At 35.7% G+C, this 14,584-nt stretch overlaps 1 protein-coding gene across 1 annotated transcript in view; it reads left to right on the forward strand.

Annotated features, from left to right (window-relative positions):
* Positions 1-11,382, forward strand: part of LOC135128041 (E3 ubiquitin-protein ligase MYCBP2) — a 127,670-nt gene extending 116,288 nt beyond the window's left edge. Inside the window, exons 47-54 of the mRNA XM_064054844.1 lie at positions 5,494-5,766; positions 5,819-6,196; positions 6,249-6,602; positions 6,651-7,076; positions 10,121-10,228; positions 10,311-10,520; positions 10,572-10,839; positions 10,909-11,382. Coding sequence (XP_063910914.1) covers positions 5,494-5,766; positions 5,819-6,196; positions 6,249-6,602; positions 6,651-7,076; positions 10,121-10,228; positions 10,311-10,520; positions 10,572-10,839; positions 10,909-11,024 — 2,133 coding nt within the window. The 3' untranslated portion in view covers positions 11,025-11,382. The remainder of the gene's footprint in view (positions 1-5,493; positions 5,767-5,818; positions 6,197-6,248; positions 6,603-6,650; positions 7,077-10,120; positions 10,229-10,310; positions 10,521-10,571; positions 10,840-10,908) is intronic.
* The last annotated feature ends 3,202 nt before the right edge of the window (positions 11,383-14,584 follow it).

The raw sequence follows: 14,584 nt of genomic DNA on the forward strand, positions 1-14,584 counted from the left end.
GACCCCTACAGTAAGAAGAGGAAATACGTTCCCCGTTTCCGTCTGTCCGTCTGTCTGCCGTCCCGGAGTTTTATTAGACAGATAATCTCTGAAAGTAGTGGGCCGATTATTCTCAAATTTTGTATTTATATTAGGAATAATAATGTAGATGGTAAAACGCTAACCAAAATTTTTTGGAAAAAAAATCAAAATTTCAAAACAACATAATTTCTTTGAAATCTTGCAGATGTTTTATAGGCATGATAATTTTTTAATCAAAATATATTTGCTTATCTACCCAAAAAAAATTTGATGACGTCAGCCCAAAATTTTGGCGAATAAATCCTATGTAAAATGTACAAAATATAATGGGTCTGTATTTGTGATTTATTATTCCATTCATACTTTTTGGATTTGCTTATACAGGGTGACTCAAAAAAATTAATTAATCAGTCAATTTAATTTAGTGATTAAATTAGCTGGAACGGCTCACTCCATTTTCCCAGAAAATTTTGTGAATACAATACTATTATTTTTCAATTTCCATTGTAGACTAAATAAAATAAGTCAGTGAAATGGAGAAAGGAGATGGGCGGGGCTAAATGTAGCTTTTTTCTAGTTTTATCAGCAAGCAATAGCCCCACCCACCCACCCCTTCTTCGTTCCAGTGACTACTCTTAATTTGTTCAGTCCTAGCTTATTTAGCCCCGCCCACTCACCCTTTTTTTGTAGAGGGTATGTCATTTACCAAAATTAATTTTATCTTCACAAATACTAGCCCCACCCACCCGCCCTCCTTTTTCTTAGAAGGTATGTCGTTTGCCACAAACAGTCTTATCTTAGCAAGTACTAGCCTCCCCCCCATGCACTGTTTATTTTCTTAGAGGGTATATCATTTACCAAAATCAGTCTTATCTTGAAACGGAGGCAGGGTGGGTGGGCGGGGTGAATTATATGTTCTTTTGTAAAGTGAGAATGGATGGGAACTAATAGAACGAACGTAGGCTGTTAAAAAAAGCGTTAATCGTATTTTTTTTCGTTATACTACTTATTTACTATAACATTTATTTCTTACTTCTGAAGAAAACAATTAGAGAACGGGTGGGTGGGCGGGTTAAGTTTAACTTTTTCCTACAGATTTTTTTAAGAAAGCAATAGCCCCGCCCACCCACCCCCTCTTCATTCCAGTGATTACTCTTAATATTGCTCAGTCACTTACCAAAATCAATCTTATTTTAACAAATACTAGCTATGCCCATCCACCCTCTATTTTCTTTTTTTGAAGAAAATTGGAATAAGGTGGCAACGTCGCATAGAAATTTCAAAAATAAACTCTAGTTAAAAAGCCTAGGAAGAGGCGAATGAGAACATCTAAGAATATATAGAATGTTTCATTCAAAAAAAATTGGTCTAAAGAGTTTAGACAGTACTTCCCTCCCTGTCGGAAACTTGACGACTGCATGCCTATTGTGTTTTTTTTCTCATTACATTTTTGCAAGGACACGTATATCAGTTGGGATAGATGTAGTGTAATACTAAGAATAAAATTATTATATTCTCAAATTTTCGGGAAAATGAATTGGGTCGTTTTGAATATTGATTTGTAATTATCAATAAAATAACGAAACAATTTACTCACGTATACGTATCAGAGGCAACTGAAAATCGTGTATGTATAAACATTCTTAATTTAAGATGACAGGCGTAACAGCATGCGTGAGAGTCGAACAGAGAAACTGTAAACAAAACGGCCATCGGTTTTATTGCTTCGACTTCCGCTTATTATATAAAACATTGGGTTTTATTTTAATTCTTGACGGTGAAATTCACAATTGGTTGATTATAAACATGTCTATTTCACATTCGCGGAACCAAGTGAGCGCATAAAACAAATGCAGGTCTGTAATGTTAAAGTCGATGTAAATAAGCGTGCTACCCTTATGTTTCAACCGAGTTTTTCCTTTAACAAATTTTGTGTCTACCAAATTGGGTTGGTTGGGGTGTAATACTAATAATAAGTGTTGCCTTTAATTTAATCAATAAAATAAATTGACTTCATTAATTTTTTTGAACCACCTTTTAAGAAAATCTAAAAAATATGAATGGAATGATAAATCACAAGTACAAACTCATCATATTTTTTGCATTTTAGATAGGATTTATTCAATTATAATATAACAAGTGATATGATTATTATCGATAATATTTCGAGTGAAACCGAGCTGCAGATTTAACGAGTGCGAAGCACGAGTTGAATGTGCTGCTTCGGTTTCACGAGCCATATCTTCGATTATTAATCATATCACGAGTTATATTCAACATGAGAATATAATAAATGAACACATTTTTTGATAATAAAATTGATTTCGTCGTTTTGAGCTTGCCTCCAACGTTGGCAAGCCATAAAAGACGAAAAAATTTATGAAATTCTAAAATTTGTCAACTTGACAGTTTTTAAATTTAGGTAGCAACAGACCACAATAAGGCAGTAAAATTATTATCGCTGTGATAGACATGTAACTGTTACTAAGGGCATGAACAAATCCTATTGGAAGAAATGGGGTCATGTGATATATGAATTATATTCTCAGCAAAATTTAAGGGTGACGTCATCAATTTTTTTAGGAGGGATGAACAAATACATTTTGAACAAAAGTTTACCATGCTTATAATAACTCTAAAATATTCCCAAGATTTCAAAGCATTCGGTTTTGTAATTCCTGATTAAATCGATAAAATAAATTTACGCCTTCATTAATTTTTTTGAGTCACCCTGCATATGCAAATCCAAAAATATGAATGGAATGATAAATCACAAGTACAGACTCATCATATTTTGTACATTTTAAATACGATTTATTCGGCAAACTTTTGAGCTGACGTCATCAGTTTTTTGTAGAAGATAACCAAATATATTTTGACTAAAAATTTATTATGCTCTTTATAACCTTAAAACATCTGCAAGATTTCAAAGCATTCGGTTTTGTAGTTCCTGATTAAATCAATAAAATAAATTTACGCATTCATTAATTTTTTTGAATCGCCCTGTATATGCAAATCGAAAAAATTTGAATGGAATGATAAATCACAAGAAGGGACTCACCATATTTTGTACATTTTAGATAGGATTTATTCAGCAAAATTTTGTTGTGACGTCATAAATTTTTTAGGGGGACGACCAAATACGTTTTGATCAAAAATTTACCATGCTTATGATAATTTTAAAATATCTTCAAGATTTCGAAGCATTCGGTTTTGTAGTTCCTGAGTAAATCAGTAAAATAAATTTACGCTTTCATTTATTTTCTTGAATCACCCTGTATATGCAAATCCAAAAAATATGAATGGAGTGATAGATCACAAGTACAGACTGATCATATTTTGTACATTTTAGATATGATTTATTCGGCAAATTTTCGAGCTGACGTCATCAAGTTTTTGGAGGGGATAAGCAAATATATTTTGACTAAACATTTATTATGCTCTTTATAACCTTAAAACATGTGCAAGATGTCAGAGCATTCCGTTTTGTAGTTCCTGATTAAATCAATAAAATATATTTACGCATTCATTAATTTTTTTGAGTCACACTGTATATGCGAATCCAAAAAATATGAATGGAGTGATAAATGACAAGTACAGGCTCATCATATTTTGTACATTTTAGATATGATTTATTCGGCAAACTTTCGAGCTGACGTCATCAAGTTTTTGGAGGGGATAAGCAAATATATTTTGACTAAACATTTATTATGCTCTTTATGACCTTAAAACATCTGCAAGATTTCAGAGCATTCGGTTTTGTAGTTCCTGATTAAATCAATAAAATATATTTACGCATTCATTAATTTTTTTGAGTCACCCTGTATATGCAAATCCAAAAAATATGAATGGAGTGATAGATCACAAGTACAGACTCATCATATTTTGTACATTTTAGATATGATTTATTCCACAAACTTTTGAGCTGACGTCATCAAGTTTTTGGAGGGGATAAGCAAATATTTTTTGACTAAAGATTTATGATGCTCTTTATAGCCTTAAAACATCTGCAACATTTCAAAGCATTCTGGTTAGCAGATTAAAAATTAAATTTCAAAATGTTGTTTTATGATTTTGATTTTTTTTTCCAAAAATCTGGACGTTTCGGGTGAAAAGTCGATTCAGAGTTGTAAACTACATGTGTAGGACTATGTTATTTTATACAATTGAAAACCCATTTACTATGTACAATTTTGAAGTGACGTCATCGCATTAGTGGTGGGGATGATTAGACAAATTTTGGTTAGCGTTTTACCATCTACATGATATTCTTAATATAAGTACAAAATTTCACAACAATCGGTCGAGTACTTTCGGAGATTATCTGTCTAATAAAAATCCGGGACGGCAGACGGACAGACGGACGGACAGACGGACAGACAGACGGAAATGGGAGACCTATTTCTTCGTCTTCTAGGGGTCATGAAAGATCGAGAAAACGTAAAAGTAGAGAGTCGGCCGACGGACTCGATTACAATACTTCCTTTGCTTACGCTCGGGAAGTAAAAAGTAACGTCTTAGACCTTTAAAACAGAACACTATGTATAGTTAAAAATAATTTGAAACTAGATATAATCCTGAATGAATCGTACAACTTTGGTGTTGGACTTTTCTTGTGTCTCTAATAATAAATTAATGAGAGACCGTGGACCGCGCGCTTAGTAAATAACTCATCCTTTATATCCAATAAAATTGGACACAGACGACAGTTTTTAGGACCCATGAAACATCGAAAAAACGTTGAAGATGCCCGGGATGTAAAAATAACTACGAACAGCAAAATTATCACACGGAAAAATTGATTGACGTGTAGGTGATAAAGCGCTAACCTAAATTTTTTTCATTAACTCCATCAACAATTTGATGATGTCAGTTCAAAATGTTGCACGGTAAATCCTACTAAAATCTTACAAAATTAACCTACTCCTGTACTGTTTGAATTTTTCTCTAAGGCGTCTAGATTTTCGCAAAAAAAAAACAAATTGTATACACCCTTTTGCACTTTAAGCGGAACGGACACTAACACTCACCAGCGCAGTGGCTAGAGTATTCTAGTGCAAAGAAATTCTGTCTAAATAACCATAGACCAATTTTTTTATTCATCGTTGAATGATGAATATTATTGTACACAAACCTCATTTGACATACACCTGTTAAAACTTTTATGACTTTTTAAATCAATTACAGAAGAATTTATCTTTTCTTGAGACTTAACGAAAGTAAAACTATATATTAAGAAAAAGAAACCAACCTCATTAGAGGATGAATCTTAAAATAATCAAACAATATTAATACAAAAATCTATTGGAAAACAAGACAAGTTTCATGGAAATTTAGCCAAATCTACTACTGTGTAGTAGTATATTTAGATAAATTGTACCGTAGAATAGTGGAGCCAGCACTTATTACTTTTCATAATTTTACTTTTCCTTATGTCCTTCGTACAATTAAAATAACCTGTTTATAAAATAGGTGATAGTTCACATCGTACAAGCAATACGTAAAGAAACCGAAAGGGTTCGTGACGAATGGGAACTTCAGTTATGTTCAGCCAATGGTCTTTCAAACAGTGGCTACAGCCAGGACGTAACCAAAAATTCAGACACTTACTGCTTTGAAATGTTGTCCATGGTTCTCGCATTATCGGGAAGTTCAGTGGGCAGAGCATATTTGTCTCACCAAGGTGGTCTTCTAGGAGATCTACTCAGTTTGCTCCATACTGGTAGTGCGCGTGTTCAAAGACAGGTTAATCAGTTCACCTTTAGTGTGAAACACTAGACTAACAACACTTTTGTAGGTAACGTCGCTTTTACGAAGAATTCTGCCAGAAATAGCACCCGATGCATTTGGGAAAGTAATGGGAATCACAGGTCTCCCTCCTAAAGATTTTAGTATAGTATCAGCAACATATAGAGGCTGTGGGGGTGGTAAATTTGACATGTACAAACCAGGAGTATTAGATGTATTTTTAAGTGTTATTGCTAAAGCATTAACTGTGCAAGTCAAAGTCAAAAGTAAAAGTGGAAGTGGCGGAGCACCCAAAGAAATTAACACAGTCACTTTAGCCACTTCCATCCACCCGAAAGACAATTTAGGAAAACGATGGTGGTTACGAGGATGTGTGAATAGGAAATTAGCGGAAGTTATCGTGCAACTAATTAAAGACATGGCGGCTGTAGGTTAAAAATGGAAGGCGACAATTTTTTAAGTAATTTTGATTTTTATAGGGGAAACTCTCGGATGCTTGGGCCAACGTCACCAAGGGTGCCATAGCAGAAAATATTTTGCATTTGACTCAGCTCAGCGAGGAACAACGAGTTCCAACGACTTGTCTAAGAACACCAACTCTGTGGCTAGCTCTTGCTTCTCTATGTGTTCTAGATAAGGATCACGTTGAGAGATTATCGTCAGGTCAGTGGAGTAACGCCGACGGCCAACCGGCACCTCCGAGACCCACATGCACCAATCACGACGACGGTGAAACAAACGCTGTGATTCAATGCAACTCCTGTGGCAATTTATGCGCCGATTGTGACCGCTTTTTACATCTACACAGAAAGACGCGAAATCATCAAAGACAAGTAAATTTTCTTCTTCGTTGGTTAAAAAATATGAATTTGTTTTTCTAGGTGTGTAAGGAAGAAGAAGAGGCTATCAAGGTGGAACTTCATGAAGGTTGCGGCCGAACTAAACTATTTTGGTTATTAGCATTGGCCGATGCGCGAACTTTGAAGGCTCTGATTGAGTACAGGGATGGAGGGTCTAGAACAAGAGGGGCCGGAATGAGCGGAGTTTGTAGATTTTGTGGTGCTACAGGCAGTTCTGGTCTATTGGCAATAGGCAATGTTTGTGCAGATCACGAATGTCAAGAGTATGGTCGAACAGCTTGCCCGAAGTTGCTGAACTGTGGGCATATGTGTGGTGGTATTATTGGAGAAGCAGTATGTCTTCCATGTCTGCACGGATGCTCAAATGATCCAACTTTGAGACAAGACGCAGATGATATGTGTATGATTTGTTTCACGGAGGCTCTGTCGTGTGCTCCTGCTATACAAGTATGTAGACAGGGTGATTTAAAAAAGGGAAAAACAAAAAAGTTACCAGAGAATGTTTGCTTTGATTTTGGAGTGTAAACTTTTGGTGAATACAGAGTGATTTATGAGTAATAATGAGCCCGACGGAATTGGAAACGCAAATTAGAATTCATTTGAAAGGATTCGTAGAATAATTTGGCAGAAATATTACTTTAGAAGTTTACAAAATTTTATTTCATTAATTAACGTAACAACTGGTCAGAATGGTGCCCACCAAACTACGTAGCGTGAAGACGCGTAGCGACAGCGGCGCGAAGGGCGTCTCCTCGTTAATATTTATTTGCCCTAACCACAGCCACAACACGCGTTTTAAACACTCACATTACTGAGGCTTACTTCCATCCCCGCAAAGGACCCAACCAACTAGACAAACTGATTCGCTAGGGTTGAAAATCCGGTATTACAGTTTCACATGAAAACGGCAAGAGCCATCCCGTGCATTTAGTTCATTTAGAGTTAAAATCTCCTGAATTTTGTTATTAACAAAAATGGGAAAAAGCAAAATTATTTTATTCATGAATTCAGGTTAATGACAAAATCAAAATTAGTACATCAAGAATACAAAATGGACCAGAGAATTCCCACATCACAAAAAACAAAGCACATATGAAATAAACACAACATATTTAGTACTGTTAAAACCAAAATAATAATTCGAGAATAAATGTTCAAATTCAAGCTATGATCAAATAATTCGGATGTAAGAAAATAACATAGTCATGTAAGACAAAGTAATCATAGAAAACATCTACTATTTCTAGTGCATGATAATATTAATTTAACTGATGATAATTTGCACTGTTCTTCCTCTCAAAGCTGTGATGACTTAAACAATCCACCAAGATTGAGACATACGCACAAAATTCGAAAACCCGCTAAAAGTTTAAAAATCGGCCATGAGCTGTGTCAACAGAACGGAACCCTACATTGTGTTTTGAAATGGTGGATGTTCAACTGCAAAAGTGGAAAAATGCCATTTGGTTAAGATTTTTCAATAAAATAAACGTACAAATTTTCAAACACCGGTGACCTCGAGTACCACACTCTTTTGGCTTCGATTAACCGATTCTATCTGCCCGTCTAGTGGAGAAATGAAAGATCGCCACTACCAACCACTACATTTTTTAAAACAGTTTCTACTGCGACGAAATGCCGGTGACTGTCCGGAATTTCGCCGATATCGCGTGGGGGTGGCGTGCCTCAGTGCCAAGCCTTGGGCTGACTAGTGTCGCTGAACAGAAACACGTCTGGCCGACCTAGGCTTATGCGGTCACATTCACGCCACCGGGGAGTGGCGCCTTCGGTCGGGAGCGGCGGTGCTCGGGCGCCGGGGAGCACCGGGGTTGTTCTAAAACCGGAGACACGGATCTCCAGGTGATCTGGTGAACGCCCGCGGTACCAAGAAATAAAACGGAGGAAAATTTTTAAACAATAATCGGCTTTTTATTCCCTGCCACGAGCTACACGGCTAAAATTAACTAAGTGCAAACGGTTGTACAAAAAAATAAACAAACAGAATTAAACGTCGGACACGGACTCCTCCTGATCCTGGAGGCGGCGACCCGGTAGCGGAGCTCGGCGGCGGAAAACGACGCGTGCTCAACGGTTTCGGTTTTTTGCGGTGACGGAAAAAAAACGGTGACTGCGGTACGGTTTTTCGCTCGGGGGCGGCGATTCAAAAGCAGTACGCAAGCAGGCAGAAAACCCAAAACGGTACTTACGGTGGTCGGTTTTCAATTCCAAAGAAAAACTTTCAAAAAACTCCACAGCCACAACACAGGGGCGAGCCACTTCTTCCTCGGTACGCGTTCCGGTTTCTACATTACAAAAAAGCATTAATTGTTTTCAAAATGGTTGCGAGTTTTTTTTTCTAGCCCTAAATTTAATTTCGAAACGGGACACCACAAAATGAATCAACGTTTAATAGTTATTTTTGGTTGCATCTTTTACTCGGTTTAGGCTCATTATTGTGAATCATCCTGTACATATATACATATACAAGGTGTTTCGTGAGAAATAGTGAGCCTTACAAAATTGAAAGCCCAACACACTATACTTTTTCAGAGACATCATTGATGTTAACACAAAAACAAATTACACATGAAACATACATAGTAAGCTGTATATTTTACAAGTTTGGACAAAGTACTAATTCAAGAAACTTTTAGGTTAAATTGCACTAAATTAAAAATGTGAGTTACAACATTTATTATGGAGGATTAAAAATGTCGATAAACACGAAATTAATATATTGAGCTCAAAACCTTCTCCAATACGATACCTTTCTGTACCCTCATTAAAAGTTCAGGTGTGATATAGCTCTACAGAATACTCTCTTCTAGATGTTCTGCACTAAGTATTGGGGTTTTATAAAACTGTTCCTTGAGTCTGCCCCACAAAAAGTAATCCAACGGCTAATAAGTTACTGAACTATTCCAAACATTGTTATAAAAATTAGGATTTAATTTCTTTAAAGGCCATCTATAACTCTTAATTTTTGCACTAAGGTGATGTGAAATGGGTGGATTTTTTTTTTATATTTTGTCAACTGAGGGCAAAATGTCTCCAGTTCCTCTTGAAATATGTCTTTGGCTGACCTGTGGATTCTCATCAACCATTTCTATAACTTCAATTTGTTTAGAAATAATGGACCAAAGCCCATCCTCTCCCGAGTCCTTTCTATTCCTACAGAAATAAGTGTTTTTCTTATTTATGATAAGTTGAAATCATACCGCTATGAGGTAATTTTTAGTTTGAATTTTAAAATAATAAATATCTCATTATCAGTGAAATAGGTATGTTAGCTGCATTTAAAGTTCGTCAGGCTCATTATTAGTTGTGAAACATCCTGTATGGAGTTCTTCTGATTTTGAAGTGTAATGAAGCTTAGAAAAAACAAAACTTTGTTAAAATCAGTTGAACATAAATCTAAGCAACCCTTTTTTACCATCCACATTAACTAATACTTATTCTAGATGCGTGTTATTACCGTTGACATTTTTTAGTTGAAATGTGGTCACGTGTTCCATTTACACTGTTGCAAGGCTGTTTTAATGAAGCGATGGGCAGGTCCAAGGATAACGTTTTCGTTTTCACTTTGCCCCATTTGCAAAGTAAGCAGTTTCATTCGCACCATCTAGCACATAATTCCTTCAATTTATTTTATTTTCCGTCTCTAACTTTTATACTTTCAAGGATGAAATGATTCACCCTACACTAGATGAACTGCTCACACCAATCCGAGAACTGTACAAAGACGTCAAACGAAAAGCTTTAATGAGGCTAGAATATGAAGGTTTGCACACTGTTGAAGCAATAATGACACCTGGTGCACGTTTTTACAACGATCCAGCATCGTATGCCATGGACAGATACGCATACTACGTGTGTTACAAGTGTAACAAGGTGAGTACTCAGTTAAGCACACTGACAAATCCTCACACTTAACGCTTATAGGCGTACTACGGCGGCGAGGCTCGCTGCGATGCAGAAGTTGGAGAAAACTACGACCCTACAGAATTAGTTTGTGGTGGTTGTTCAGATGTAGCGAGGGCGCAGATGTGCCCCAAACACGGCACTGATTTTCTGGAGTACAAATGTCGTTATTGTTGTTCAGTTGCTGTGTTCTTTTGTTTTGGTACCACACACTTTTGTAACCCATGTCACGACGATTTTCAGAGAGTTACCAACCTATCGAAAAGCGAACTACCGAATTGTCCAGCAGGTATGTATCGCGACGCGGTTTTATTTTGTTAGTTTTAAGTTATGGATTTCTACCATTTTTTCGTTTCAGGTCCTAAAGCTAAGCAGCTAGAAGGCGACGAGTGCCCACTTCACGTAAAACACCCCCCAACTGGAGAAGAGTTTGCTTTAGGGTGCGGTGTCTGTAGAAATGCTCACACATTTTAAATATCTCACTCGGTCCGTTATCCTTAAGAAAATATAGATCTCTGATTATATTTATATTTTTTAAACATATATACTCATCTCGACTGTCATGTCCTCTAGTAGTTCGTATGTAGAGCTGATTGTGTTCTAATTTTGCGACTGTACTCTCTGTTAATTTAAGGAATATTTGTCTCTATAAAATAGGTGACTTGAGTCGTATTTCCTGTATATTTTAGTGTATGGTCCTATTTATACCGTACGTGTGGTTGTAGTGTCGTTTTTTTATTTAATTATTTTTTATTTTATTTTTGTTAACACAGTGGGAGGTTATTTTCTGCTTCTGACTGCACAGTCTGTATTTACTTCTTTAATAAATTTGATGTAGAAAATTTTGTTTTATTTTTACCCAGTTAGACTTACAAGATGGAAAACTTTCTCTGTAACCACGCAAAGAATATTCTCAAGATAACAGTACGTGGTTAAAAGTGGACGATTGTAATGTGACCCACATATGTTTGGTTTCGATGCAAAGCAAAATACAGCCTGTTATTGAAAGGTACGTACAAAATAAAATCGGCAATTGGTCTCGAAGTATGGGTGCTAAAAGTTAAAAAAAGTTCAGGTAAAAGTGTTCTCCTTTTAGAGATAAAAATTATTAAAATTTATGGCCAAATTCGTTGTACGCCTCTGATAAAAAGATCATCTTTCGTTTCTATAGCAACATTTAGTCTTGACAAAAGTTTTATTGTTATAGTTGCTAGGATTTACTAAAATAAATTAATTTTACCTATTTATCCTTCAGTAGCGTCTAAAAAGATTGGATAAGGGTTGATTTTCCCCTTAAAATTTTGATAAGACAAAATAAGTTTTTCCGACTTCTTAGACTTCGCCAAGAACTGTCCATTTTGTTGTACGTACCTTTCAATAACACCCTGTATAAACCTACTGAAAAAATACGATATAAAGATAGTAAACTTTAGATAAACCATTAACCGTGTGGTGTCCTGATTTGAAATTTAAGTTTCGCGCTATAATATAACAAGAAATTCAATAACATAGGCAACCATGCATGTGCAAAGTAATTTTAAAACTCTCTGCTTAGGGTAGGAAGAATGGAGGGCAGATAGAATTCAAAAACGGTCTCACGTCTTTTTTTTATGCGCTAGCGTCACTTTTTGTTTTGTTATGTGTCTGTGAACAGAAAGGATAAGTTAGATTTAGTTTATAATTTCATAAAAGGGCAATTGCTTAAACACAATGAATCGCATTTAAAGCCACAGTCTTTCAAAGAGTGTAATTCGTTTAATATCAGTTTATCAAAGATTTCCGAATTTGAAAAATCTAAAAATTTTACTATTCTTCAACACCTGTCATTTTTGTTTTATTGTTTGTAAATTCATCGTTATTCATGTTTAGATTTTTATGTTTGGTTTCCGTATAATTTAACAATAATGTGAATGTTCACGTAAAACATTGGGGGAAATTCAGTAATTCAAGGTTCAACTTATTTTATTTTTACATTATCCACACTTCATAGTTTCTCACTCGAGGTTATGATAGTTCATTTGTGGCATTTAAATTAATCTTAATGTTGGTCCTGTGGTGACCAAATTTGGATTAAAATTTCGCTCTGAAAAAGAAAACATTGACGCGAAATCGAATTTGAATAATTTGAACTTGAAAAAAAATTCAAATTAAGAAAATCGTTAAACATAGGCAACTATGTGCAAGTTTGTATCGTTGATAAAGTGTGGCATAATTTAACATCATGTAAATTCTTTGTTTGAATTGTTGACAAAGTGTGGCATGTATTTTTTTTTGCTTTGCAATTTTTTCTGTCTCACAATATTAACTTCAGTAGTAATTTTCTTTGTTGTATAATTTAAATTGAATGTGAATTTTAATGCTCTGCAGTTCCTAACTTCACGTAACTTTTTATCTGCGCAAGTTTTACTTCACCCCAGATTGTTTTTTTGTTTTATATATCTTTGCTAGTTTTTTTTTCATGTACCTAAATATTTTATGGATTAATGTTTCATCATATAAATTGTCTGATGTCCAATCTTAATCTCAGATAAGAATTATTTATTATTTAAAAGTTTCGTGAGAGTGTTTGGCGAATTTAAATTTTGTTTATTGCTCTTTTTGAAACTTTAACACTTGTGCAGTTGTAGTTTAATATCAGAGTCATTGAAAGTGAACATGAAATGGAATTGAGGTAATTACCGACACAGAAACACGTGGCAGAAGCGAAGGGCGCGGTTCCTAGTCGAGCTGGCGGGATTTATCGCGCCTATCTGCGCAAAAAACGCAGACCTAGAATAGAAGTCAAGGGCGGTCGGGATGACGTGACGCTCGCGGCTTGTCCCAGTAGTCGGGATTTCCAACCACGAGTTTGCGACCGTAACGGCCTGCTCGTACGGCACGTTTCTTCGTGATAGAGAGGTGCTGTGCGGTAGTGCTTGCCGATAGAATAGAATCACCGTCGTGATGGGAGAACAGCCATGACCAGGAGCCCCAAACTTCGCTCGTGCTACAACGCTCCCTATGCGTAATTTTGCTGTGTTCTAGAATCTTCTCTGCGTAGAGTTTTTTTTTATTAAAATTTTGTTCTCTTGTTGACTGCCAGAATTTTAAATTTGCCGAGACACGCCCGTAGTAACTTGTGTATTTGCATCCAGTTACTAATTCAGATTTTTCTTTGTTTTTATTAAATTTGTAATTAATCAAATATTTGCATTGATTTAGAACGTTTAATTTGATTTTAGTCAAAGTTAGATAAAGTTTTGTAGCTGAGCACTAAGAGCAGTTTTTTTTTCTTTTTTTTTTTTGTCAATGGAGGAATAAACGTTTTGTGTCCTCCATATATTTTGTGCTTTATTTAGCGGTACTTTTCCAACCTTGGGGTCCATCACTTGCATCTGAACGCATTCCGCCACAAAAACTAACACAAGGTAGGGTTCCATTTTGTTAAACGATCACAGCCAAAGCCAAATTTTTTTATTTTTCGAGGGCTTTTCTATTTTTTTTTCATGTCAATTTAAGGTGGGATGTTTGGGTTATTACAGTCCATTTCGAGAAAAAGGACCTTTGATTGAACTATCATCAGTAAAATTAATAACTTCGTGCATCCGTGACACATTGGATATTGGAGATTTTATTGATGAGGCATTCATGCAAGGTAAGGTGCGCACCAAACCCACTTTATTTTGATCTCTAGTGCATTTAACATTTGATTGTTTTGATGTTTGTTGAGCCGGTGTACGATGTAAATTTGCTGAATTTCATTTGCGTAATTTAACATATTGTAAATTCTTGTTGTTCGAAATTGCTGACAAAGTTTAGCATAATTTAACATCTTGTAAATTCTTTGTTGTACAGTGTCGCGCGTTCGGTGATTTGTTTGGTTTGCAGTTTCAGCAATTCAGTTTAATCAGCATCCAACATAACGCTGCAAACTGAGGAGACTTCGATCGCCTTGATCAGAGCCACCGATCCCGCAACCATGATCTATAATTTGAACCACGTTATCATAATAACTTGAATATTACCATTTAGAGACCTTTTATTTCTTTGTGATT

This window comes from Zophobas morio, unplaced genomic scaffold (genome assembly GCF_036711695.1).
Source record: "Zophobas morio isolate AGI-343-1 ecotype UQ-CSIRO unplaced genomic scaffold, CSIRO_AGI_Zmor_V1 ptg000012l, whole genome shotgun sequence".
Lineage (NCBI taxonomy): Eukaryota > Metazoa > Arthropoda > Insecta > Coleoptera > Tenebrionidae > Zophobas > Zophobas morio.